At 51.2% G+C, this 24,758-nt stretch overlaps 9 protein-coding genes across 9 annotated transcripts; 2 read left to right on the top strand and 7 right to left on the bottom strand.

The window, feature by feature from the left end:
* Nucleotides 1–3,832: 3,832 nt before the first annotated feature.
* Nucleotides 3,833–4,642, bottom strand: GLOTRDRAFT_90590 (uncharacterized protein; the record flags this gene model as incomplete). Its single annotated transcript, XM_007863763.1, has 2 exons — nt 3,833–4,488; nt 4,609–4,642. 2 exons carry the CDS (start codon nt 4,640–4,642, stop codon nt 3,833–3,835), a joined length of 690 nt encoding a protein of 229 aa, XP_007861954.1.
* Nucleotides 4,643–5,684: 1,042 nt separating this feature from the next.
* GLOTRDRAFT_125128 (uncharacterized protein) lies at nt 5,685–6,232 on the top strand (the record flags this gene model as incomplete). Its single annotated transcript, XM_007863762.1, has 2 exons — nt 5,685–5,741; nt 5,795–6,232. The coding sequence occupies 2 exons, from the start codon at nt 5,685–5,687 to the stop codon at nt 6,230–6,232; spliced, it is 495 nt and encodes a 164-aa protein (XP_007861953.1).
* Nucleotides 6,233–8,222: 1,990 nt separating this feature from the next.
* GLOTRDRAFT_90588 (uncharacterized protein) lies at nt 8,223–9,704 on the top strand (the record flags this gene model as incomplete). Its single annotated transcript, XM_007863761.1, has 3 exons — nt 8,223–8,681; nt 9,151–9,254; nt 9,293–9,704. The coding sequence occupies 3 exons, from the start codon at nt 8,223–8,225 to the stop codon at nt 9,702–9,704; spliced, it is 975 nt and encodes a 324-aa protein (XP_007861952.1).
* Nucleotides 9,705–10,737: 1,033 nt separating this feature from the next.
* Nucleotides 10,738–11,209, bottom strand: GLOTRDRAFT_119219 (uncharacterized protein; the record flags this gene model as incomplete). Its single annotated transcript, XM_007863760.1, has 2 exons — nt 10,738–10,973; nt 10,996–11,209. The coding sequence occupies 2 exons, from the start codon at nt 11,207–11,209 to the stop codon at nt 10,738–10,740; spliced, it is 450 nt and encodes a 149-aa protein (XP_007861951.1).
* Nucleotides 11,210–13,896: 2,687 nt separating this feature from the next.
* Nucleotides 13,897–14,554, bottom strand: GLOTRDRAFT_113728 (uncharacterized protein; the record flags this gene model as incomplete). Its single annotated transcript, XM_007863759.1, has 2 exons — nt 13,897–14,229; nt 14,286–14,554. Coding segments are annotated over 2 exons (426 nt in total), but the record flags the coding sequence as incomplete, so codon positions are not given.
* An 877-nt stretch (nt 14,555–15,431) lies between these two features.
* Nucleotides 15,432–16,130, bottom strand: GLOTRDRAFT_23944 (kinase-like protein; the record flags this gene model as incomplete). Its single annotated transcript, XM_007863448.1, has 1 exon — nt 15,432–16,130. A coding segment is annotated over one exon (699 nt), but the record flags the coding sequence as incomplete, so codon positions are not given.
* A 2,559-nt stretch (nt 16,131–18,689) lies between these two features.
* On the bottom strand, nt 18,690–18,965 carry GLOTRDRAFT_34321 (uncharacterized protein; the record flags this gene model as incomplete). The annotated part of the gene is made up of 1 exon (XM_007863561.1): nt 18,690–18,965. A coding segment is annotated over one exon (276 nt), but the record flags the coding sequence as incomplete, so codon positions are not given.
* Nucleotides 18,966–19,546: 581 nt separating this feature from the next.
* Nucleotides 19,547–20,002, bottom strand: GLOTRDRAFT_14630 (uncharacterized protein; the record flags this gene model as incomplete). Its single annotated transcript, XM_007863427.1, has 1 exon — nt 19,547–20,002. A coding segment is annotated over one exon (456 nt), but the record flags the coding sequence as incomplete, so codon positions are not given.
* Nucleotides 20,003–20,502: 500 nt separating this feature from the next.
* Nucleotides 20,503–20,927, bottom strand: GLOTRDRAFT_34683 (uncharacterized protein; the record flags this gene model as incomplete). Its single annotated transcript, XM_007863587.1, has 3 exons — nt 20,503–20,562; nt 20,627–20,722; nt 20,760–20,927. Coding segments are annotated over 3 exons (324 nt in total), but the record flags the coding sequence as incomplete, so codon positions are not given.
* Nucleotides 20,928–24,758: the final 3,831 nt, after the last annotated feature.

Here is a 24,758-nt window from a genome sequence, read left to right as displayed (position 1 = left end):
CGTTGCCCCTGGTCTTCACTACATCCAGTTTCCCAGCTTCCAATGACCCTCCCAGAGGTGGATGGTACACCCGAGCTCCATATGGCGGCGCGGCCGACCAACCCTGACCCTGCCGGAGGGTATTGCCTTCCCTAAGTCGGCTGTCTTCCCTTCCCATGCCTGGTCAGACGGTCCATTGATAAGCCTCAGGATCGTCTGACCCCCGAAAACGCGGATTCAGCACATCATACAAGCGCCCCGGAGCTTATTCGACACAGCGCTCGCACGCCTCTAGGCTTCTATGGGCTCTAAAAAGACTTTTTCTATTTAGCTCCGGACTTCCCAACATCCTCGAGGCGTACTCGGACCCATTCCGCGATTTATCTCCGCGCACCGAAGCTCCGGGGTGACCTAATCTATGCGACTTCTAGGTGAATTAGCTCCGGGGCCCACGGACACTTCCATCGAGGGGCATCATCCTCATTCCCACCCTCCAGCATACTCCCTCTCTCGTTTCCATCAAAATACCGAAGGTGCGGACGCATACGAGTCACCATAAGGTCAGCATCAGTCAGCAAACGGCCGGAGGTAATTAACACGTGACCGGCGTGTCGCACGGAGTGATGGGACCGCCTGGGTCAGGTGGCGAAGCGTCGAGGCGACCTATAGGGGCTGGAAAGAGCAAGTGGGAGCGCAAGAGAGTCGTATGGTATATGGTATAGCGGAGGAAAGTGCTGAGCAATCCTGTGGGTAGCAGCGTTTATTTGTTATTTATCTCCGAACGGTCGCAAAGCCATTCCTGTAGTATAAATTGTACAAAGTAGCATACAGAAAAACAAGTTTCGACTTCACCATCTCAGAGAATTAGTGTTACGATCTCAGCGACCCGAGAAGTTCGAAAGTGTCGAACCTAGCGAATTATAACCGATCCTAGCTTTGCCAATAGGCCTGACTCGTCGAGTGAATTAGCTCCGCCATCGATTCAATTAGCTCCAGTGAGTCTCACATAGCGAAATAAAATTAACCAAGTTTCTCTAGCAATTTCTACTCCCGTGGGCCCGAACCTACACTCGGTTTTGTGGTTTGCGACTTTGTCTGCGACTTTCCGGAGATAAATACTCCGGAGCGTCCCTTAGTGTTTGTTTCAGGCGTCAAGGTTTTGTTTTGTTTTTCTAGGTCTTCCTACGGATTACCCTACGGCGTCTTACTCCTCCTTTCCCCCTCGAACTATTAAATACCCTTCAGTTGTCTCGGACCGCCTTCACCCATATCACGGGGTTTAGGTTTATTTCTTTTGGTCCTTGGTGATTGTTGTGTGTCAGTGCATATCACCGTACTGCCGATTAGCCGCCGTGTTCTCGAACTAGGCGATGGAGCGTGGTCCTTCAATGGACGGGAAGCCCTCTCCCTCAAAGCAGTCAGTTACTCTGAGGTGAGGCGTATCAACGCTTGGATGTCTGGATTCACTGATGTTAAGCCAGTAATAAAAGAGTATAATGACAAGCATACAATTGGAAGCTTAAGCAATTCATCAGCCTGTCTCTGCCCCACATTTGTGACAAGCCAATGGGCCAGTGACTAATCATCCTCATCCTCAAATGGGCCCCAAGGTCCAAGCTTGCCATTCTGTTGCAATTCCTGAAGCAGCTCAAAAGGGATGTCACCCTTCTTTATTGGAGTTCCAGCTCCCCCAGGAAATGCCTCAACAAAGCGAAGGTGAGTAGTCTCGGTAGAGCTTGGAGGAACCATCGATTCTGCGATTTCGGAGGTCAGACAATAGTGGAGGCTTATCAATGTGTCTGCTGGTTGCCCACAGCCCAATTGTGTCAAGCGACCCTTTCGCGTACCTCGCAGTAATGCCTCTGATGGGAGGTCCGGTCGCATCGGGTGCCTCGTCAGATGGATCAGGCTGCAGCGATGAGGTAGCTTTACTGCACCCCCATGCAAACACGTACAAATATACCATATTGAGAAGAATGACACGTGATGCCGGCAAACGCGGGCTTCCCGCTGTCAGCAGAACTTGCAATTGATATAATACCACCTAGATGTCTCTAAGCGGTGCAGTCGTCAAGTTCCCAAAGAGAATGCTGGATTTGTTGTTGGTCGAGCAGTTCCCTTGTGTTTGATGAGGGAGAGTATAGGCTTTATAGAGGTTAAGACTCTTTGTTTCAATCTCCAGATAAATAAACAAGCAAAATAGCTGACTGCCAGAGTCTAGCTGAGGATGAGGGTAGAGAGCAAACACAGGTGACCAGAGGTCTATGACTAGACTTCCAACACCAGACCTAGACTGAAGTATTTCTCACGGTAGAGAAACAGACTAGCTGTCGCAGACAGCAGACAGTACTGCAACTCCTTCCCTTCTCTGAGGTATCACACATAGCTGAAGTCCAGACTAACACTGCTTGTTCCAGCACTTTGTGGAACCAAGACAGTACAGATGCACACGGTAGCACAACTGTCTCTGAGGCTGACTTGAACCAATGAGGCTCTCTGGCATTTAGAGGGTCTCTTATTATTATTGGGGGTCTCTTTTTAAGACTGTCTACTGAGCTCCTTATATACCCTACAGTGATTTGAGATTCATAACAATAGGGTGGGAGAATTGCCTGGTTACTAGGCAACATAGACAATAGTGTGAGAGAATAGTGTACAATAGTGTGAGAAAATAGGGTGAGTCAGCTAGCTTGGGGACTTGTGATTGGTCCTTGAGCATAGGCTGAGTCAACATGACTCATCTCTATAAATAGAAGGGAATAGCATGAGTCATATTGACATAGAATGAGTCATATCCCCATAGCATGAGTCATATGTAAGGGAGTGAGTCATAAAGGCATGGGATCAGTCATATGGACATAGAATGAGTCATATCAAGGGAAAACAATGGAATGTCTCAGATCCTCCCAGAATATTCTGCACCCTGAATATTCTCACAGTCCTCCTGCTTTGATGCTGTGCCGAAATTGTTCTCCTTGCAATAGCAAGTGTTTTGCATGATCGAAGTCAATGTTGTATATGTCTTCATTGTCGATTCCCAGCCAGTTATTGAAGATACTGTCCACCAAACCTTCCATTACGATCTGTATATTCCAAATGTAGTCGCTTGAAGCTGGTACTTGTGGTACACGTGCAGCGACAGCTTAGTTTGGCATTCGAACGATCTCCTAGTCTGAGACCGCCATGCGCGTGTCCAGCCATTTAGAGTATCTTCAAGTCTGGACTAAGAGGGTCACATAGATGGGGCAAAATAAATTTTCATTAAAATCTATATAGATGTGATACATGTGGCTGACAAGGTAAATATAAAAGCCAACAGGAAGGAAAGTTAATAAACCCTAACCCTAAAAGGACAAATCAGAAAATGTGCACAGGTAGGAATTGAACAACCGACATCCAGCACTCAATATATGCCACATAACCATTACACTAAGAAAGCAATACAAACCTTACACATCAGAATAATATGATGGCAATGTAATGGGTGTTTACTTAATACGGCTGGGTCCAGTTATTTTTAGTGACACGGCCGGAGGGGTCAGAGGTCACATGATATTCTTCTTGAAAAGGTAATATTTTGTTGTGTTTACGTGGGGGCGCAATAGCAAAGACGGCAGCAAGGCCTTATTTAGGTGGTAAGCTGCACAGCCACCTACATTCGGAGTTTAGTGACTCCAACTGACTCGCCACACAAAATGAATCAGGCAGACTGATTTGCACTGGTGCATTACCTGAACAGTGCAGTTTACATTTACAGTTCCAGGGGCTACAAGTAATTGATACAAATGAGAATCCACTTTATCCGAGAATCCAACTGGTTGCTCTCGCTACGCAGACCAAGCAAAATCCTCCATCAAACCTGATTGGGAATGACCTCCACCTCTGCTATGGAGTTCATGAGGTTCAGATTATTCCTCTTCGCCAAATACCACCCCTCAGCTATATCACTGTCTGCGGGAGTCCCATCCGCCCTGAGTAAGCACAATACCCGTGTACTCGCATATGCTGTTTGAGGTATGATCTGCTGCATCCCTTGTTCATCCCCAGATAAATCAGAGTCAGGGTGATAATTCTCATCTTCATTGGAAGACAACGGCGACAAATCACTTTTTTGGAAAGCGAAGAGTTTCCAGAATTCACCAATGCAAGCATAGGCTACAATCGTGTCCAGTGATTCTACCCCGGCTTTGAACGCATATTGAACTTGAGTCATGACCTGGCATTCCATCACCGTTATCTTTGCGTCAATGAAGTCGAGCAAGCTGGCTAGTGTACCGTGCCGTTGCTTGAGAGGAATGCCCTTGTTCTCCACGACTACCAGCAAGGTCCAGTTGACCGTCCGTATAAAGCCTCTGTGCATCACAGCAAGCTTACGAACAACCAGACCTATGTCTGGGATTTGCATCCTCGTCTTCTCTTCGTTGTTATTTGTCATCACCTGGCGGATGAGCTGGTTTTGGGGCCATATGTTGGCGAGGGCCTTGTCGCCCGCTTTCAACAGCGCTTGCACTATTGCTAGTGTGTAGCACCTGTACCACGGGCTTTCCAGTCCACTTTGCCAAGCCTCTTGTACGCTTTTATATAGGTTATGGGGGTATTTGCTCTGGAGAGCGCGATACTATGGATCACCTGCTGTGGATGTGGGGTGCAGTAACAGAGCCATGATGGAGATTTGTAGTATGCTGAGATATTCTAAGGTTATTGGTTGGTGTAGTAAGAGCATGTTGCGCAGGCCACGAGGTTCTCTATACAAGTCCTAGTCGTGGTCTCATGTCTGGATGTCTTGGTATATATAGTGGCTTTGTAGGCAACAATACCCATACAGGTGGTACAAGAGGTACATACATCTCTGTTATCACCATTGATGAAGAGTTATGGAGGCAGCAGCATGCACAGTGTGCCCTACACAACTCACCTGTATTGGTTTAGTGATGCCACGGTCTGGCTCGGTCCGGTTATTGACCCAAATTTCCGGTCCGAGGTTCGAACCGGTTCTCCCAGGTTCGGGAACCAGACTGCGGCATCACTAATCATTGGTGTACTGTCTGATGGTGATCCACATTTGGTCAATTTATCGCCCAAGTTGGCAATACATTACTGGGAAGGTTGGGAAGGTTGAGTGATCTCACTCGATTAGGCCTCATTCTGTCCCGAGTTGGCCCACCATCAGCTCGGCCCAGGAATAATCCTATTCTACTTTTTTCGTGGGGAGGCCCATGGATTTGCAACTCGCTGCAAATTAGAATCTGAAGATGAGACACGTCGCATGACTTGTAAATGAGTCCTAGCGATCGTGACAGCTGTTTGCAGTTCGATGGGCCCATTTCTCGAAAATCATTTACATTCGAACCATGTCGGAGAGGGAAATTCAAGACCGCAAGACCCCAATATCAGACCACTTGGACTTCTTTTAATTTCTGGGATGTCCCTGGCACCATGTCCAACACACTCCAACTATATGTGACTTTCTGAAGTGATGGCCTATCGATCTGCAAACAGCTGGAAACACCATACCTTATAGTGTTCCCATGTGGCGGTGTTGTAAGCCTGCTATATATAGGCGCAAAGCGGGTCCACTAACTACCTTTCCCCAGAAACTTGCAATCATTACACTCCATCTCAGGTGAGTGAATTCTTCAACCGCTATGATATATGGATATTCGATATCTATAGTGTCATTCAGTAGACTCGCATTTATGCAAAGCATGACTGAGCCTGCAAGCGGTTTGATCCTCACGCGAATAGATGAGGAACGGATGAAGGTGGGAGTCCCTTGCAGCTGAGACTGGACTGTACCTAACCGAAAGCCCATCAGCGAGAAAATATTAAGAATGAAATCAAGCAAGCGGTGGAAGCCGCGCGCAGGATATACGACCCATCCAAACGCATCGCCGGGATCACACCCTCATATGGGTATCCGGTTACTCCCGAATGGATCCTGCAATTCACCTATTCGCACATCTGGACGGATGGTCGCCCAGCAGGTGGGTTTCCCGAGTTAGAGGTCGGCGAAGCCGCCGCCGAGACAGTCCGAGTCCTCAGACGTACGGCGCGTATCAAGTACATGTTCCTCATTCCGTACGAGCTCAACCACACTCGATATTTCTTGGAATTATGCCACTTCGACGAGCTGGACAAGCGGTGCCCACCGCTGTTTACCATTACATGGGTGAAGGACCTGTTAGGGCGTCAGGACGATCCCGTGTGGGAGTATAACCTAGGTTCTGACAAATTTCGATGCATCTCCTTTTGATGGCAGTGCGACCGAGAAGGATTTCAGTGCTGGGTAGTATCAGGCTAGGCGATAGGTTCAATACAGACACAAGCAGCGTCGTATGTGTGCATCTGCTGCCTTGATCTCCACAATCGCAAGAAAGCGACCCTCCACGTTGCGCCACTAGCCAGTTGTGGGATCCTGTTCTTCCTTGTATGCCACCACGCCTAAGTCTGTAAACTTCCTTTTATCCCTTGGCTTATCCTCGTCATCGACAATGGGACGGAGAGGATTGAGAGCGTATTGTGGCTTCACAACTGCTTCTCCTCCGACAACATGCATCAATGCTTCTATCCAAGGCTCATACCAAGGGCGCTCGAAGCGTTGCCTCTGTGCATCGTAAACCGCCCGCAGAACGCAGAGTTCATAGACAGACAGCGGCAGAATCTGCGGGCTGAATGAAGTCATGAGTCAGTAACGTTAAGGAGGGTGCGGGGTAATGAGAGACAGACTTTGCATTTGGCTGATTTGACATAATTAGTTGATATTGTTGCTACGATAACTTACGCTACAGCCGCGTTATATAGCCAGAGTCCGTTTACCTGAAACGGTTGAACTGAGATCGATATAAGAAGTAAATATGAAAAAGCCACAGTACATCTGCACCAAGACAAAAGTAACTGCTTTTACGAATATGACGCCGAGCGAAGTCGGCACCTGTCAGTCCTTAGAACACAAGAGGGCCTTCTAACACCATGTCGGGTCCAGGACCGGAGCGTCGGGTATCATATACGCCCCTGGACAGTGGTGCTGATCGTGCGTGTGTAATGCTGGCCTGACATTCGCATAAGAACAAGAAGGGTGGGACGTAAATAGGAGAAATACAGGACAAGGGAAAGAACCGCTGGACTGAGGAGGGGCAGCGTGCTCCGCGCAAATCCGGTCAGTAAGACGCGAAACAAGCTATGGCGATTGCAAAGGACAAGGACGATAGTGAAGCCCGAGTCTCTCGTTCAAGTCGCCGGAAAAAATCAGATGCTGATGTCGTAGATGCATTATAATGCGCGATATAAGCAGAAAGAGCAACATGTTACGCGACTTACCCGAGCCATCACTCAGGGGGGATGTAACAGACCGCGACTGTAACGGCTAGGCTAGACCGCAACGTATGTTTGAGGCTATTGAAGGAGCTGCAATATGAAACGGTAACAGACGCAGGCACCACGAAACCTTTAACTCCCCGACATTGGTTTTTCAATGCAAAACTTCAAGCACTCGCGCCACAGCAGCGCTGTAGGTGTGGCCACGACAGGTCCCCCTCATCCCGACCTCCTACCAAGAGCAACAGAGCCCTCTGTTCTCCTGAGTACCGCGATCTCGTGCTTTTGCGGACGCCAGCATAAGGCTCCGCCTCTGAGAAAGCACCAGCGAGTCGAAAAAGCAGGCAAGCGTAGCAAAGGATCTACCGATCAAATCCGAGAATGTTGAGGATCTATTGCCATATGCATCATGTAGGTCGATATTGTACAAGATGAAATTGACGTAGATGTATACGTATTAGTAGGCGTCCGACGGTGTGTGTGTTCGACGAGGGGGAAACGACCAAATAATGTAGTCCTCTAAATCTGGCCATTGGCGCTGACAGAGTAGCACGTCGAGAGCAAATCTCAATGTGCAGACCAAGTCAGAAGGGCCCCTGTATCTCGTGAATCGTCCCAACAAAGGGTGTCGGGCTTGGTGTCCAGCGAACTTGGGCGAAAGCAGATCCAGTGGCTGTGTAGCGGAAATTGACTTAGAGTCTCTCTGAGGATCATCGACGCGAGGTTTGTTAGCGACGGTCATTTATGTGGTTGGGAACAAGTGGCAGAGTCAGAGTCTGCTACTCGATATTACCCCTACAGCTCGTACTGACCTTGAAGATTCAAGATCGAGTCATGCGTAAACCACATTTCATTATCCAATTACGTAGTTGACGTACCCCACATTTCCAAGTCGCGGTATCCTTCGAGGTTCTAAACTACTGTTTAACATGTCTAGCACCACTAGTAAGAGCGTACACTGGAGTGATACTGTCAAGGTGAGTGTCCTTATCAAACATCCGTCAGTTGTCCGGCTGATTCAAGTTGACTCCGTTGAGGAGGAGGTTGAAGCCGAAAGGAAACGCTCCCGTGAAGTGGCCATCGAAGCACTCGAAGCGACACCGAGACCTAATTGGGCCTGTTATACCATGGTGTACGGATATCCCGTCACCACTGAATGGATCAAGAAGGCTGCAAAAGAGAAAGGCGTCAAGACAGACAGCTTCGGGGGTTGTGCGGACTGCATACGGCACATATTGCGGAGGAAGTCTCGCATCAATGAGCTGCAGCTCTGCGCTCCGAATATGTATGCAAGGCCCTCGAACCCCGATGACTGGCTTATCGCCTTCGGCGCTGACTACCACCTCAAAGAAAAGGGGCGCTGGCCCACGCTTGCTCAAATTCAGAAGGTACGGAAGTTGATCCGCGGGGAAGGGAGGCCTATCTGGGTACCTGTGGCTCGCGGCTGGATCAGCATATGAACTGTAAATACGGTCGATGTTAGAAATGTGACGCCCCATAAGTGTTTCTTCGTGGCAAAAATGGAGGATGTATGCCCGCATCTCATACAGCAGCACGTTCTTCTATTGTCGTTGCTCGTCCCGCAGTGTAAAGCGGTCTGATGGATCATGGGTGCCTCCCATCACGCTTTGATTCGAGCTCACTTCGTCACAAAATGCCCTCCCATAATAAACAGCTCACTTAGTCACCAATTACATAATTGTTTCTACCTCACTTCCAGGTTTCGTGTTTCTGAGCTACTAGCAACATGTCAAGCACTACTAAAGTGGTACACTGGAGCGATACGGTGAAGGTCAGTACCTTTGCCAAGACCAATCGTTTCTCTCGCAGCTGATGGGACACTCCGCTATATCGTAGCCTCCATCTGAGGATGTGGACATGGAAGCTGAGAGGAGACGCTCCCGCGAGGTCGCCATTGCGGCCCTCGAAGCAACAGAAAGCCTCTCGGGAACTATACCATGGTTTACGGATATCCTGTCACAGTGGAATGAATCATGAGGGCTGCTAAAGAAGAAGGCGCGAAAACGGATCGGTTCGGGATTGCTGCGGACTATGTCTTGCGCATATTGCGGAGGAAGTCCGGCTTCAGGGAGCTGGAGGTGTGCGCCCCGCGCATCTATGCCAACATCAACCCCAACTCGGAGGACTGGCTTATCACCTTCGGCACTGCTCGCCACCTCGCGAACAAGGGGCGGTGGCCTACACTTGCTGCGATAGAGAAGGTACGGAGGATGATCCGCCCGAAGGGGAAGCCGATGTGGGTGCCTGTATGGGGTGCCCGTGAATACGGACAATGTCAGCAGTACCGGTTTGATGGTTTGCGAATGGTTTTTGAAATAGTATTTGAACTCTGGTACCACTGTTACAGAATCAACAGCAACGAGGATGCACCTAGCATCTCTCTTCCTTAGCTTTCATATCTATCGTGAATAATGTGAGGGTGTGTGGCATTTACCTGGCTTGTTAAGTCGAGGCAAGTGACGAGAAACAGACCTACTCCGAATGGTATGGATCATGCGCGATCATTGCAAGAGGTATGTATAGACTCACCCGAGGGCAAGGGACGTTCGCCCGGGAAGATACAAGAATAGCGGGGGCATAATTATGCTCAACTCGCCGTCGATACTTGCTTGATGCTTACGGATATTTGCAAGCTTTCGCGTTGATCTATAACTCCTGGAGCTCTCCCTCCGCACTGTTCACCATGAGACAGTCACAGGGTATCCTGAAGGTTCACTTCATCGGTTCGTTTACGCACAGTATATGTGAACAACCTGTACGTGTAGATCCGCCCTGGAAGCTGCAGCAGAGTGATACCCTGCCCGCATGAAGAGAGAAGATCCGACTAGCCCAATCCTAGCTATTCTAGTCCTTATCTATAGGAGAGGAACGATGGTGGAAGCGCTATACTTCCTTGTTAAAGAGGGTAGGGAGACGGGAGATTTGGAACGCGCATGGGACGTAGCCCAGGATGGAAGAGTGCGGGAAAACTTGAAGGGAAGCAGCTCGACATACAAAGCTGGAAATATCTGGGCATTTCTTGATACTGATTAACATTTGCGCCACACGCGGAAGCATTCCAGCTAGTCCTTCCGACGCATGAGACTGCGTATACCGATCCCTTACCACTTGTGCTCACTGCTCACCTAAACCCACGGTGGTGGCTGGTATTCAATGGTCCACGGATAACAACAACCTATCTGCCTCGACTATCTAATCGGCTGCACACTGACATTACACTGCCTTCCTACTCTCTCCCAAGCACTCCGGACTCGGAGTCGATCACACCGAGTTGACGACCGAAGAGCGCCTTTCTCCTCGTCACTGTCAGCATGCCAAGCTGTTAATCTACGAGTACATTCGCACGTCGCGATTCCTTTGAGCTGTGAGTCTTCCATATTCTCTCTATTTGTACACTCATGATGCTGACTGAAACGACCTCCTCTACTGAATGTCAAGCTCGTCCAACCACTTCACGATATCGTTCTCCAACCCCTCGAGGGCGGGCCCCAACCTGTCCATCGTGTCCGTCGGGATGCGCACCCACTTTATCTGGTCCGCGCCCTCCACCGACTTCATCTGCTCGAACTCCTCGTCGGTCATACCCCCGCCGACCACAGATGCTTTGGGTTTCCTCAGGCTCGCTGCACCCGTCTTCATCAGCCTCCTCTTCCAAACCTCTGCAGCGGCGAAAGAACTCACCCGACCCGACATTCGTTCCTACCCCGCTCGACACTGCATAGCTCTCCCCCTTTATGACCTTCGGGAACTCGTCCGCGAACGCCTCCGCGCTGAAGCAGAAGTGCGCGATCTCGTACTTGGGCCGGACACCGTTGAGCAGCCGCCGCGGGAGATCGGGGTGCGCGACGAGCTGGGGCTTTCCGGTCACCATGATGGGAATGGCCTCCGTCGACATTGCGTTTGTCGTCCGTGTGAGTGGCTCTGGTTATGTTTCGGTGTTGTTTCGATGTCGATGCTTGTCCACAGCCCTCAGCCCGCCTTCTATATATGCGCCCATGTCCGCACTCGCGGGCATCCTCGCCCTCGGCGCTCCTCACGCCTCTTGACGCGTCCGCTGATGCCGCTCGCAGCCCGATCGCGTCGAGCGACCCTTTCGCGTCCCTTGCAGTCATGTCTCCGGTGGGAGGGCCGATCGGATCGGGTGGCTCGTCAGCCGGATTAGGCTGCAGGGATGCCTTACGTGGTAAGCCACACAGCCACGTCATTCTTCGATCGACCGGAAGAGCCTGGGTTGATGGCTTTATTTAGACTGCGGCGCACCGTTCTCCAGATCTGGTCTGCCAGTCTCGTTTGCCTAGTTCATGCGCTGAATGCTCGTCCCAGAGGGCCTTGTTCCGAGCTCTTCTATCGACTCCATAACCTGCATCTGGGGAAAGCACCTATCTGGATTACAGCTCGTCTACGATGGGGTACGAGTCCCTATAATGTCGGTCTATTCATGGCAAAGGCATCGGCCAATGCCACCTCGACGAGCGCGGATCCGTATCGTTCAACTCGTGTGGGCGCTCGCGCGTTACGGGCCTATCCTAGAACGTTGTACCAGTACCGAACTGTTAGTTGTCATATCCATCTCGCGTATTATACTGAGGTCAAAGTAATAGCTCAGCGCGCGCGAGTCGCTTCCGCTACGTATCCTTGATGTTTTACCGAACCCGAGGTTGTAAACGGAGGCATCGTATCCATTAAATGATGCGCCGTTTGCGAAGGACCGGGTATGGCACCTCCCTAAGCCGCGTCCCTGACCCAGTTTGCGCCGTTTCGAGATATAGCTCTGGATACTGAAGGAGATGTGAGCCACATCTTGGAGAAGCCCCAGAACCTGGGCAGATACACTTTTGATTGCCCAATGAAATGTTAATATCATCGTCATGGGCGAGCGCCACGAGTGGCGATGTCTACGGTGTATGCTCTGCCGTGGCGTCGTTCCAAGATATCCAGAAATCTCTCAGCTCAAAGGAAGCGTTCTAAGGCGAGAAAGTGAGTACCTTTAAGCGGCGCACCGGGATAAATTGTTCTGACGCTGAATGCAAACGTACTGGGCGTAATTACACCCCGTCCTGAGCAAACTCGCGTTTACACATGTTCCGCCACCATACACCCCACGTGGCATCGGAATCATGGGGGTATGTACCTGGTAAACGCGAAGGATGCAGAGATGGTAGTCGGGAAGTCAGTCCTACGAAGATTCCCTATAGGTTCGAGAACAAGTGGCACTTGTGGCGCACATTGTGTGGCGACCAGCGCTGTGGCGTAGGGACTCGTGCCATCCGGCTGCTGTGGCAAGACAGTACAAGTAGACGGTTTATCTCCCAAGTCGGCACTAAAACGGCTCTGCCGCAACCCACACACATTCAGAATATTGTGAGTAAAGGCGCTTCGATTCTTTTACTCCCCCGTGGAATGCTGACCTCGGGGTAGTCATACACCATGCAGATGCGCAGCAAGGAAACTTGCTCTGGCTGCCGAGCCACCGATGTGGACAGCGACACCGTGGCCAGCGCTGATCCACCCGTGAATCAATGTGATTTTGTGTATAGAGAGGACTCGGATGGTTGGTACCACTATGTCAAGGCCTGGGACTGCGGAAGGCCCGACTGCGTGCACTCGCAAAACTACGGAGGCCGTAGAGGCGGTTGACCGTGAGCTGAGTCCTTTGGCGAGCACAGATAGAAAACTCACATCTCTTGCGCGGAATGTTAGGCCTCAGTCTCCCTCTGCAAAGTCGCTGACTGATACGAAGGCGCGTGAGGATGAATCGATTTATCGTTTATTTGATGTCGATGATCTACCACCCGGTGCCCTCTAGTATCGTCTGTGCGCGGGGAAATTGGTGGATGACGGCTAGAGTCAAAAGCTCAGAGCCGTATCTGCTCTAGGTTCCAACCAATGGAATGTAGTATAAGAGCGATATATATACATGATTGTGGAAAGAGAAATTCGAATGTGTGGGCGCACCGTCACATGGTCTGACTTCCTGACCACGGCCCATGTCGATGTCTATGGTGTGCGGTCCTGACCCTGAACCAACAGAGATTATCCAGCTTCCATGAAGGAGAGAGCACTGGAAGTCAGGTACGGTACGCCGAAGCTGAGAGAATGACCACCTTTCCTGGACCACCCATAGACTGCCCCCGCGGCCTTCAGCTGGTCCAAGTCGTTCAGTTGGATGCCATAAAGAATTAGCAGATAATGGTTTCCATCTTTCTTCTGCCGACGATCGCAAAAGTCAATTGATTTTATCAAGAATAACAGCATAATTTGACGAGCAGCGCACACATGACTGACGATGGACACGTACGGTGAGTGATGGAACTGGCTCCGATATCCATTCTGAGGCTCCCACATTAATTGCGATCGCACTGCATTTGGCTCCATAGTTCCGAGACCTAACCATGACATCACGGTTCCTCGAATACTTACTCTGTGGCCCATGGGTATCCCTGCAACAGTGAAGTCGCTATATTGCCTGATCGGTCCTTGCATCTGCAAGACGCGTCGCAAGTCCATCTCCTATCATATGCGTCAACTGCGCGCGGGGCAAGGACATCTACTGCAGGTCTGCATCAGCCATTCCTCTCATTATAAGCTCCAGGTAGTGTCTCGCCAACTTCCCTTCCTATGGCCTGCAGTACCGAGGCTTCATGATAGTATTACACCGATATATCCACGATGCACCAACAAAGACAGATCACGCCTGCTGCACTTCATCGACACCCTAGACTAGGTTAAGCTCGTCCAGTCGCGCCAGAAGCTCTCTCTCAAGGCCATCGAGCCGCGGACCCAACCTCGCCATGGTATCCATCGGGAGACGAACCCACTTCATCGTGTCTGTGCCTTTCACCGCTTTCATCCTCTGCACGTCTTCGTCTGATATCCCCCCTCCGACGACGGCTGCAACTGGTTTCCTCGGGTTCTCTGCGAGAAACGTTGAGTCAGGCCTACTCTACAAAAGTGGGGGTAAGTATGCGTACCTGACCCGACACCACTGGACGGCGGGCCCGCCTCGCCGCTCACGATTCCCGGAAACTCCGCTATGAACGCGTCGGCGCCGAGACAGAAGCGCACGACCTCGTACCGCGGCTTCAGGTTCGCCGCGAGCTCCGCCGGACGTTCGGGGTAACCTGGGAGGGGCTTGCCGGTGATAATAATTGGGATAGGTTGACTGGACATGGTGGAATAAGGGTCGGTGTCGATGGTGCGTGTAAAAGGGTAGTCGAGCTGTCTCTTGTGCGGATTGTGGGTGTGATGTCGGATGGAGGTGACAGTCTGCCCGCTCATATTTATACCGCATGTTTTCGGAATTCGGACGCAGCTTGGCTGGAGGTGTAGTCAGAGGCATGTCACGTACCCCCTGTTCTTCGTCATTTCGTCATTCTAGAAGCCCATTTACGCGCCGAGACCTAAAGGGTCGTCACGCGCCTGTCACGTGATATCAGGGAGTCTAACAAATCCGGTGCGAATTCGGAATACTGCTCCAGAGGTCGTGATGATCCCTGCTTGATATCCGAATGCATGGTAAGTCGCTGAATAATGAGCAGGAAGGTAACCCCATGCGTCTATAATTTCTGTAGTAGTCGAAGAATACACGTTAGACGTGTACTATAGCGAAGTGCCGTTCGGAGCTGAGCACAGTCACGACTCACGAGGCTCTTGCTGACAGAAGAATTCCTGGATTCATGTAAGAGCGATGTGAGTCTCCTTCTAGTTTATGGGACCACGGGAGTGGAATAGATGGACGTCGATGGACGGCCAGGATGCTATGTCGCAGTGGATGGTATGATAACGATCGAGGGTGCATCACGTGCTACCCTAACCCTGGCGCATTGCGGGACGCAGAGATATTTGTTTCGCGTGGTACAATTACTTATCATCATATACGCTCTCAGATAACCAATCAGCCAGGAGAAATACCGATACTTGTGAGTTTGGACGACTGCCACCACGCCTAGGGCATGAACAGTCTTTTCTGTAGCTTACAGATGCATCAGAGTCCTTATACCCAGTAATCCTGTGGCGTATGTTAGTTCACACAGGTAAGCAGTAATGCTATTTGTTCCGGACGTACAAGCTTCATTCTGAATTGACACCTTCTCATCATCAAAATTGCCGCACGGACCTCCGGCGAGCCACCTCTCAATCAAGCGCAGCCCATAGAAATCGTTCTCTCTCTTTGATACCCTCGCATTGTTCGACCACCCAAATGTACCACCGCTGTAACCCATATCCTCCCCCTCCCTCGCGCACGAGCCGAAGTCGATGATGACCGCCACATGGTCGTCGTCGAACATGATATTTGCGGGATTCAAGTCGTTGTGCACGTATCCCAAGGAGTGGATGTGTTCGAGTCCGCTCCGGATATCCCGGATGGCGGAATCTTTATTGAAGCCGTCGATTACATTCCTATTGGCCTCATACAGTGTGTATCTGTATTTCTTGAAACAGAGGCCAGATACCAAGGTGCCGGTGGAGTCGCGCACGCACCCGTAATATGTGCATATGTTGGGGTGCGGCAACTTCTTGAAGTGCTCCCATAGTTCTGCCTCCATCAGAAAAGCTTTGCCTATGAAGTCGGTACCGTTCCATTCGACGAAAGTGGGCGACTTCACATAGACATCGCCGGGAAGAGGACTGGGAGCATCTGTAAGTCCGGCATGCCATTTTCCCCATATGTGGTTGAAAGGAACGGGCTCGGGCTTTTCGAAGGCCTCTAATACGTCTTGGTCAATTGGCTTATTGACACCAGGGAATCGCTGTGGGTGATTAAGGAGATAATATCTTCCATTTTCTTTCCAACCGATGGCCGTGTAGGCAAATTTGGGGTCGTCGTAACCGTCGAAAACCTCGTTAGTGAAGAGTAGCTCTCGCATCGCTCTCCGTGGAGACGAAGGGAAAGACAGCAAGCACCGCGATCAGACGCCACACGAGATGGAGTGTCAGATTCGTCGCGAGGTTCCCACGTTAAGTCCCTCTTCGGTAAGCCAGATGATTTCCACTGCAACTCGTGGTGTCCATTGATAGCGGAGATCCTGCGATCAGGACCATCTCATGGCCTCTGACTCCGGAAGATGGACAGTACTGCTGCCTGCAACACCAAGGGCAGCAGAAAGAAAAGATTAGTCGACCTCGGGTCTACGTAAAAGCCACTGTCAGTACCACTCTATCGTGTGCTGTATACCTGCCCTGACGCACTGGCCTCACTGAAGAAACTGTTGTCAGCACTGAACATCCTCTTAGTAACCCTTCGGCACCATTGTAGCCTTCTGCAGCTTCCCAACACATCATGGTTCGAAGCACCTTCGGACTCCCAGAAGTTTGTATCGGGGCTCCGGTGGCTCAGTGGATATGCCAGTCCGGTCCTGGGTTTGCTTCAGCAAGCGCCGGCCTTCAGTCACAGGTCGCGGGTTCGAATCCCGCAGGAACCATCAGGGAGTTTTAGTGGGTATTGCGTGTTTAGCTGAGTCCCACAGTACCGTGGGAAATCCTTAATGTCAAAGGCTCTTTCTCACGCGTCTGCGTAAATGCATTTCTTCCTGGAGAGTTAGCGCTCTTCCGCTTATGGTCCGCTACATACTAGATTAGGGCAATGTGTCCCTAACTGGTGCAAGACCCCTGCGCTATGTGCCCGACTGCTTGAGGCTGTACCGATTGTCAGTTGTCAAGTATGTCATTGTGCCTCTCAAAAAAAAAAAAAAAGAAGTTTGTATCAACATTCAGCTCATGTTGTACATTTCGATCTCACGGCTACATAACGTACACATCACCGAGTTACAGAATCACATCTATCTACAATATCCATGTCAATATCCCTCACGTCTACACACCGCAGACATCGTTCAATACTTCTCCGATGCCGTTGGCAGGGTTCAGGATCCCGAATTGCGTGCTAGGCAGCTCATGTACTTCAACGCGTTCACTTGTCCAACCCCAGTGCGCGCGACGCTTCCTTGATAGGCGGCTTCGTCGCAACCTCACTCTTGGCCCGGATCAACACCCTACGGCTGCTGGGCCACGCCTTCTTCAACTCCTCCGTGAGATCCTTGGACGCGCGGATGCTCATTGTGACTGTGATGCGTGAGTTCGGTCGAACCACGACGAAGAGTCGTAAGTATACAATAGACTCACAGTGGGCAGCGTAAGCACGGCAGAACCGCGCGACCCATTGAGCCCCGGATTCCCCCATCTCCTTCTTCGTGAAGTGTTCTTCGAATTGGCCGATGACCTCCTCTGTGTCGTCCAAGGAGCCGCTGGTGGACATATCCGTGACAACGCCCATGATCTCCTCGCGCAGCTTGTTGTCGAGGAGGTTCTGGCTGGACCATCTACGGAACTCGTCGCGGATGAAGAGAATAGGAGTTGAGTCGATCATGATGAGAGGCTCAACGATTTTGCCAGCATCGCGCAGCTCCATGGCAATATACAAGGCCAGGTAGGTACCTACAAATACCACGTCAGCGATATGCTTGACACCGGACACACAACTACACTCGCCGAACGAAAAGCCTGCTAACTGGTAGGGCCCATGAGATTGCTTCTCACTAATTTTACCGCAGTAGAACCGTGACAGAACATAGATCGTGCCGTTGATAGGAGCCTCCGGTGTATCCTGGACTCCGTAGACCGGGCACTGGACCTTCTGGGTGAACTTCCGCATCACCGATATGCCTCCGCCCGCGCCGTGCAAGATGAACAGGGGGTTACCATCTAAGACTCCATTCAGTTTCACGACAGTCTGGCTGACATCATCTCCAAAGACGGCCCCACCGTCGCAGCTGCGGCCGAGGCAGCCGCGTTCTGCTCCTCATGCATTTCCTCGAGCTTTCTCACTGCATCATATCTCCAATATCAGCTTTACGTGCGACACGCCGTCTCCAGACCACTTACCAGTCATATGGCTGCTCAGCAACTGCATCTGTGTCACAGAACTTCTGTTGTAGCAACCCGCTGAGCCGGACCGAGGTCAGGGAGTCCAGCCCATAGCTGGCAAGGGGCACGATGTCCTCAAGTTCGTCGACTTCCATCGACAGCACGGACGCGCATGTCCCTCGGATCGAGCTCTCCTTCGCTCCGTCCGCTGCCCTATTCTCGCTGGATTCCTTGACGAGCAAATGGCGGACGAAAAGCCTGTCGTCCGGCGGTACGACTGTAGTTAGCACGTCAAGAGGAATATTGATATACAAAGGAATAGAAGACTCACTGTCATGACACCGCGCCAGACGAGAGGAGGAATAACTGCAAGGGAGCTCGTCGCTTCGCCCTCAACTGTACTGACTTGCCAGCGCGGGCAGACAATCACCGTGCTCGGCGGCTTGTACGCAATGCCAACCACACTTCATTCAAATATTGAGCGATTCACGCATATGCGAAACCACGACGACTTACCGCTTTCCCACCAGCGTCGCGTCGGAAGTGCCGGAGCCTACCGCCGTCACCACTCCCGTGAACTCCGTGACGTCAGAGAACAGTGGACGAACGTTTACATAGTCAACTGCAACTTCGACGTTGTGAGCCCCAAAAGGTTGCGGGTATGTACGCCACACCGTCTTCCAATCGAAGGCCAAGGGTTTCGACTGCGCGGGTTCTGTTTGCGGAGGACTTAGGGCTTTGATGACTCGGGGAACCTTCAAGTTACAGTCCGCGTCAACTTGGACCTCAAGAGTCGAGGTAGGGAAGCGCGACAATCTTCTCTCTTATGAAGCGCTCGCGCTGTTCCGTCCTCCAGGAGGGATCAAAGATGACGAGCATGATCTTCCAGAGACCAAATTCTTGTGGAATAGAACGCGCTATACCGGGCAACTTGATATGGTCAGTATCTGCGTGTAGCCAGAGCGTGTGGGGTTTCTGCGAGTCCAGGGTGGAAACGAAGTGCACCAGGTCGATCTCTTCTCCCGCGTTAAAACTACGGAGTGTGTACACCTCATGAGCGGGCGGAACGTATGGGCCAGTGTACACGGTCTTGGGACCTTGGGACCTTGGGAGATGGATTCCATGTGTATAATCTGGCTGCCAGGTGAGGACAGGAAGACGTTGTCACCAAATCCCGCGTCGCACTGCTCGGGGGTCAGACTGGAATGTGACACGTTTTCCGGCGTTGCAAGACCCCGAACCACTCGGCAAACGAGCCGAAAACGTAGTCCCTGTCTGGTAGAACGTCTTAGTATTCAATATCATACTGCCACAGAGAAAACTTACAGATTGTCCCGGGATTCTCCTGTGCGAATCGTGGACCATCGAGCTCGAGGATTGCGATATGCCCACCAGAAACAAGCAGCTCTTTAAGGGCGACGAGAGTACTATCGATGTCGGGAATAGCGTGCAGGGCATCAAAAGCAGTGACGATATCAAAAGTGTTCGCATCGAACCCTTGTTGAGCAAGCAGCACGCTCAGGTCGAAGGCTTTGGGAGTCATGGTAGGCCACTGGGACTTGACGGTCGACTCTTGGGCTAATGAAATCGAGATGTCAGTACTGACATAATCGAGGTAGCACAGATCTTGAATGCGAGCGTCAATGAGTGCCTGGCCAAGAAGTGCCTTAGAGCGGCCAGTGCCATCCCCAACTTCGAGGACACAAACGACCTTCTTGCCGGCAGCAACGGCGTTCTTCACGAGCTCAACGAACTTGGCCGCCACCTCAGCGAACACATGCCCAACCAAGGGCGGCAGCTCGTAGGTCTTGCTCATGATGTTGTCACTCCTCTCTTTCAAACTAAGGTGGACACAGAAGCGGCGCTCACCGACATCAGCACGAGCACATCCGTCGGCGTCATCACTGAAGGATTTAGAGTGGCTATCCGGACTAGGGAGCCCCAGCTGGCTAAGCGCGACTGTGTCGAGCGGATTGCTGACGAAATTGACCCCGGCTATGACAGCCTGGTCGCACTCGCCATTGCGGATTGCTTGGATAGCCAAGTGGATGGCAACAAGGGAAGAGGAGCAGGCGGTATCGACTGGAACCGACGGGCCCATGAGGTCAAGACGTAGTTTATCCTGTTGGCAGCGATAGACATGGCCATTCCGGTGGAGTAGTACGCTGAAGGGACGCATCTGAGTTGAAAGTCAGGCGAAGTCGCGTTTGTGAACTTACCTCCGGCCCGAGTGATGTCCATCTCGTACGGAACTCCCGAACCGCCTAGATTTATTGGTGGGTACGTGTATTATTTCGGGAGACGCTCAGACCTACCGACACCAATCTATACACCGGTAGAAGTGTGACGAAAATCTACACCGCTTCGTTGAAGTGCATTGAAAGCCTGGTGGAGCTGAGAAAAGCCGTCAGAACACGGATCTACAGTTACTTTACCGAACTTACAGCACAAGCTGAGGAGCGCCAACTTGTGCAGCTTCAGCTGGAGTCACTCCAAACTCCCAGAGGTCTCCGTAAGATATCTCAAGAATGAACCCGCCCTTGGTCTGCACACGGGAATGGGATACGCCATGATGCCTAAACCGTAACTAGCTTTCCCGGTTGAGGGACATGGAATGCCTCAGCATTCCAACGGCCCTTGGGCACAATAATCATAGGGTCGCCTTTGACGGCCAGAAATTCTTGGAATCCCTCTACGTCTAAGTCGCGAGGAGCTTCTTCGCCGCCAGGTGCGCATAGCGACATCCCTACAGAGTTAGGAGCAGTCAAGGTAGATCCTCACTCCGCCGCACTGTCATACATACCAACGACAGCCAACGCCCGAGGGACAGGATTGGAGTAACTTGGTGCAGCAGAAGAGGCCATAGCGATGGTGGAAGCGTAGCAGAGGTGTATCAAGGCCCTGTAGTGTCAAACCGCCTTGGGAAAGCGTACTTATACTCTGGATATTCATGCGCATTGGGGTGACTCGTCGAGCAGTCAGTTGCGGCCTTTGCGATAGCTTCAACGATGACCCAGAGGCGATACCACAACAGCGTATTGGACGAAAGGAAATGAACTTCCGTAACTGCAATAAGCTTAATGGTGATGTACTCACTGCCCCGGTCCATTAGGAAACGGCAAGGCGGATTTCCGGGATGGAGGACGAGGTGTATCTGCGCATCTCAGCAGTGTATCGTCAACGAATGGCACGTAGTCTGTAGTTTGGGGTCGGAGCTAGACGTGCGATAAGGATTATCTCCTCACGGAAGATCGACCAAGTCCTGCGTGAATGTCAGCAAATCATAGCAGCGGAGTCATGGATTTAGTTGCTGAGAAGCAAGGGAAGGGACACACTGATGTTATGCGACAATCTTTCCGGGGAGTTATAACCAGCGTGTTCACCTACAAGAGGTGAAGTCAAAGCCGTGATTTCGCCGTCACGAACGTGTGGCGAAGAATAAGGTAACCCAAGTACAACTCGAAGCTCAGAGCTTTCCGCAGTCACAAATGCACACGAAATGCACACGAGAGGAGCGTCGTACTCTGTGGAAGAGTGCGCAAAGCTAATTGCAGCCACGAGAGCCCGAGACGAACAGTACGCTGTAGACAGATGATTCCACGTGTTAACGCAGAAAAATATATACGCCCTGTAGCCTATACTAACACCAAATATCCGTGCGGACGAGCCGGTCACGCAAGGCATTCGAGATTCAGTCAGTGTTCTGAGTTCTTCAAGATATGTTGCAGCAAGACTCACCAGCTTCCGTTGAACATGAACACTTCTGGGAAGAGCCGGTAACCCTAAATTGAAGGAAGTTCGCAAATTACCTTATCATGTCCCCGATATTCGCATGAGAAGCTTAACGAGCAGCAGACTGTTTTGGTCTCGACGTGCTTAGGCTATATATTCCTTATCTCGGAGTGGTGTATGGCGGCATAGCGTGGTTCTGGACTGCAGAGGTGCCATGATGATTCCGAACGTAGGATCTGTACGCACACTATTCTTAAGATGTCACTTACAATGGCTTGATGCGTTCATAACCGCGCATCCCCTTTCAGTGCTAGCTACTTACTAGGGGCCATCCAAGGTTTCACTGTAAAGATACGAGTGGCGTGTCCAACTTGCCCTAAGGGACTTATCTTCTGACCGCCGAAACAGAGGTCTGAGAAAAGCCAGACACTTCCCATGATTTGTATTGCCAGCGAAAGGTTTCCGCCAAGAACTGACTGACATGAAAACAGTGCCCAGAATATCTCGCTCTCGTGAGTCTAAAACTTATGAGAGAGGCGAGATTAGTTGCAAGGGCGACAAAGGGGTGAAAGGACCGACATTCCTGTTCGCACCTGCGCAATTATTCGCCTAAGCATTGGCGCAATGAACGAATGCGGGACGTCACGTTGCTTCTATGTGCATGTCCGGGCAGCTAGAATGCAATGTGGTGCATGGGTAAAACTGAGTTTAAATTAGTCGGTTTGGAATCTATTGCCCCGGGGAGAAGCATCCCACAGAGGGGGTGCGCAGCTCACCACGGGTGTATACACACTGTAGGCGCTCTTGTCTGCGGGACATCTCCATACAGTCCAGGCATCCGAAAAGCGCCAGAGATGCTGAGCGCAGAGGACCAAGGAACCTAGAATACTTTCCGAACTTGGAAAGTCCACACTGATAGAGAAAGAAAAGTCGAGGACAACTCCTAATCGAACAGAGGGCCCAAACCTTGATATGACAGTGTAGGGCCGCGACCAAACCAAAGCAAATGAGTCTATTGAGAAGAAAGGCATCACCATTGTTATATAGCACTCACAGCGCGCGCACAGAATGTCAGCCATACTATCAGCTTGCTACCGCTCAAGTATGGCATTACCACCGTATAGTACTGCAATACTCAAGTCAGCATAAGCTCGTAACCGCTGGAATGGACTAGAACATGGCACCCTCAACCCAGTGGAAAATGCGCCAGAGATTCGCACTCTGGCTTGCGTAGACCTGCTCGACATAGAAGGTCAAGGTGCACCATAAATCGTCGTTTCTACGGACTTACGAACTCCCAAAGGTTAGCTTGAAGAGCAAGACCAACGCCATACCAGAAGAGGCGGAGCTCGAGGCTAAGCCCGTCGAAGCCTTCAAGTTCAAAGCCATGCCCGGCTACATGTCGCACTACCTTCGTCCAGCATGGGGCATGAAGAACCCGAAATTGCCACGTGGCCACTGTGGTGCAGCCTGGTGCAGCCCACGGAGTGCAGCACCGATCAGGAGAAGCAGAGCTACGAGGAAGCGCTGAAGAACTTCTCGCTCATCATCATTAATCCCGAGTCAATAGACTATCGGTCACCGCACGAGCGGGTCGTGTCGAAGAAATTGGACCGTGGATTGTGGGAGGACGTACCAGTAGTTATGCCTTGACATGTCCGCTTGCTCGGGACGGGACAGTGCTACCAAATCGCCGTCAGAGACTCCCACATCCGGGGAAAGTAATGCTATTGGTGCTTGTACGATGCATGTTTACTGCAATCGGCCACCCATTATGCATGAATACCCGAACTGCTTTAAGGTAAACTCATATGAAACAGAATACAAGCGTCGACCTGCCGTGAGCGCAGACTAGTCAGGAATCTCGCAAACGGCAGCCGTCCGATCCAGACGCCTCACATACTGAGAAGGTTTTTCTACAACCATAAGCAAGGCGGAACGCGACTCACCACACCTTACATCGTGATCGCCCTCGGACGTGATGAACATGATATAGTCGTCGGAAAAGCGACAACATGGCTGTGGCGTGGGCCATCATAATTCGGCGGAGGACCCCTGAAAATACCGATAGATGCCGGAGCCAGTCCGGACAAAAAAAGCGGCTCGGGCAAGGGACGCCGGAGCCAGTCCGGACGTAGGTAGGGGTCTCAGCCGGCCAACCCGGTTTTTTACAGTCGTTTGCATAAGAAACTGAACATCACGTTTCCGCACGCGTTGTTTGTCCGCGCCAAATATGCCCTTTTCGGGTATCGGCAAACGCGCGGCAAAGGGCTTACCGGAGGGCAGAGTGTTCCTCAAACCACTGTAGACATACTAGAATGACTGATTATACTAAGTACAGCTATATATTATACATTGCATGCAATATACGAAGCCCTTTGATGCCCCTCCGGACATCTACAAGTCCTTACCTAGCCAATGAGCCCCGCGAGAGGCCGTCTGAAGTTACCCGAAAAGGGCATATTTGGCACGGACAAACAACGCGCGCGGAAACGTGATGTTCAGTTTCTTATGCAAACGACTGTAGTCCGGACACCAACGGCACCCCAGCAGTGAGGCCGGTTGTAGTCCGGACATGGTCAGCAACCCGCCACTTCGTCGCGACTAGTACATTCCTCGGGTACCCCTTAGTTGCACGGAATTATACAGTTTACGCTGAAATCCGGAGGCACACATGGAAGACACAGCTGGGTGCCGGATGGCTCCAATATCTCTGCGGTATCGTATCTCGCCGTCCAGGGCTACGAAGCCATGAACGGGCGGGTATTTCGCACTGTCTCTCAGACTCTGGCAATGCTCGCTGCCTGCCGAATCACTCAATTTGCCTACGTCTATCCTTTGCATGCTGG

Source organism: Gloeophyllum trabeum (assembly GCF_000344685.1).
Source record: "Gloeophyllum trabeum ATCC 11539 unplaced genomic scaffold GLOTRscaffold_00002, whole genome shotgun sequence".
Lineage (NCBI taxonomy): Eukaryota > Fungi > Basidiomycota > Agaricomycetes > Gloeophyllales > Gloeophyllaceae > Gloeophyllum > Gloeophyllum trabeum.
Note: the sequence above shows the minus strand (reverse complement) of the source record. Positions and strands in the feature narration are given on the sequence as shown.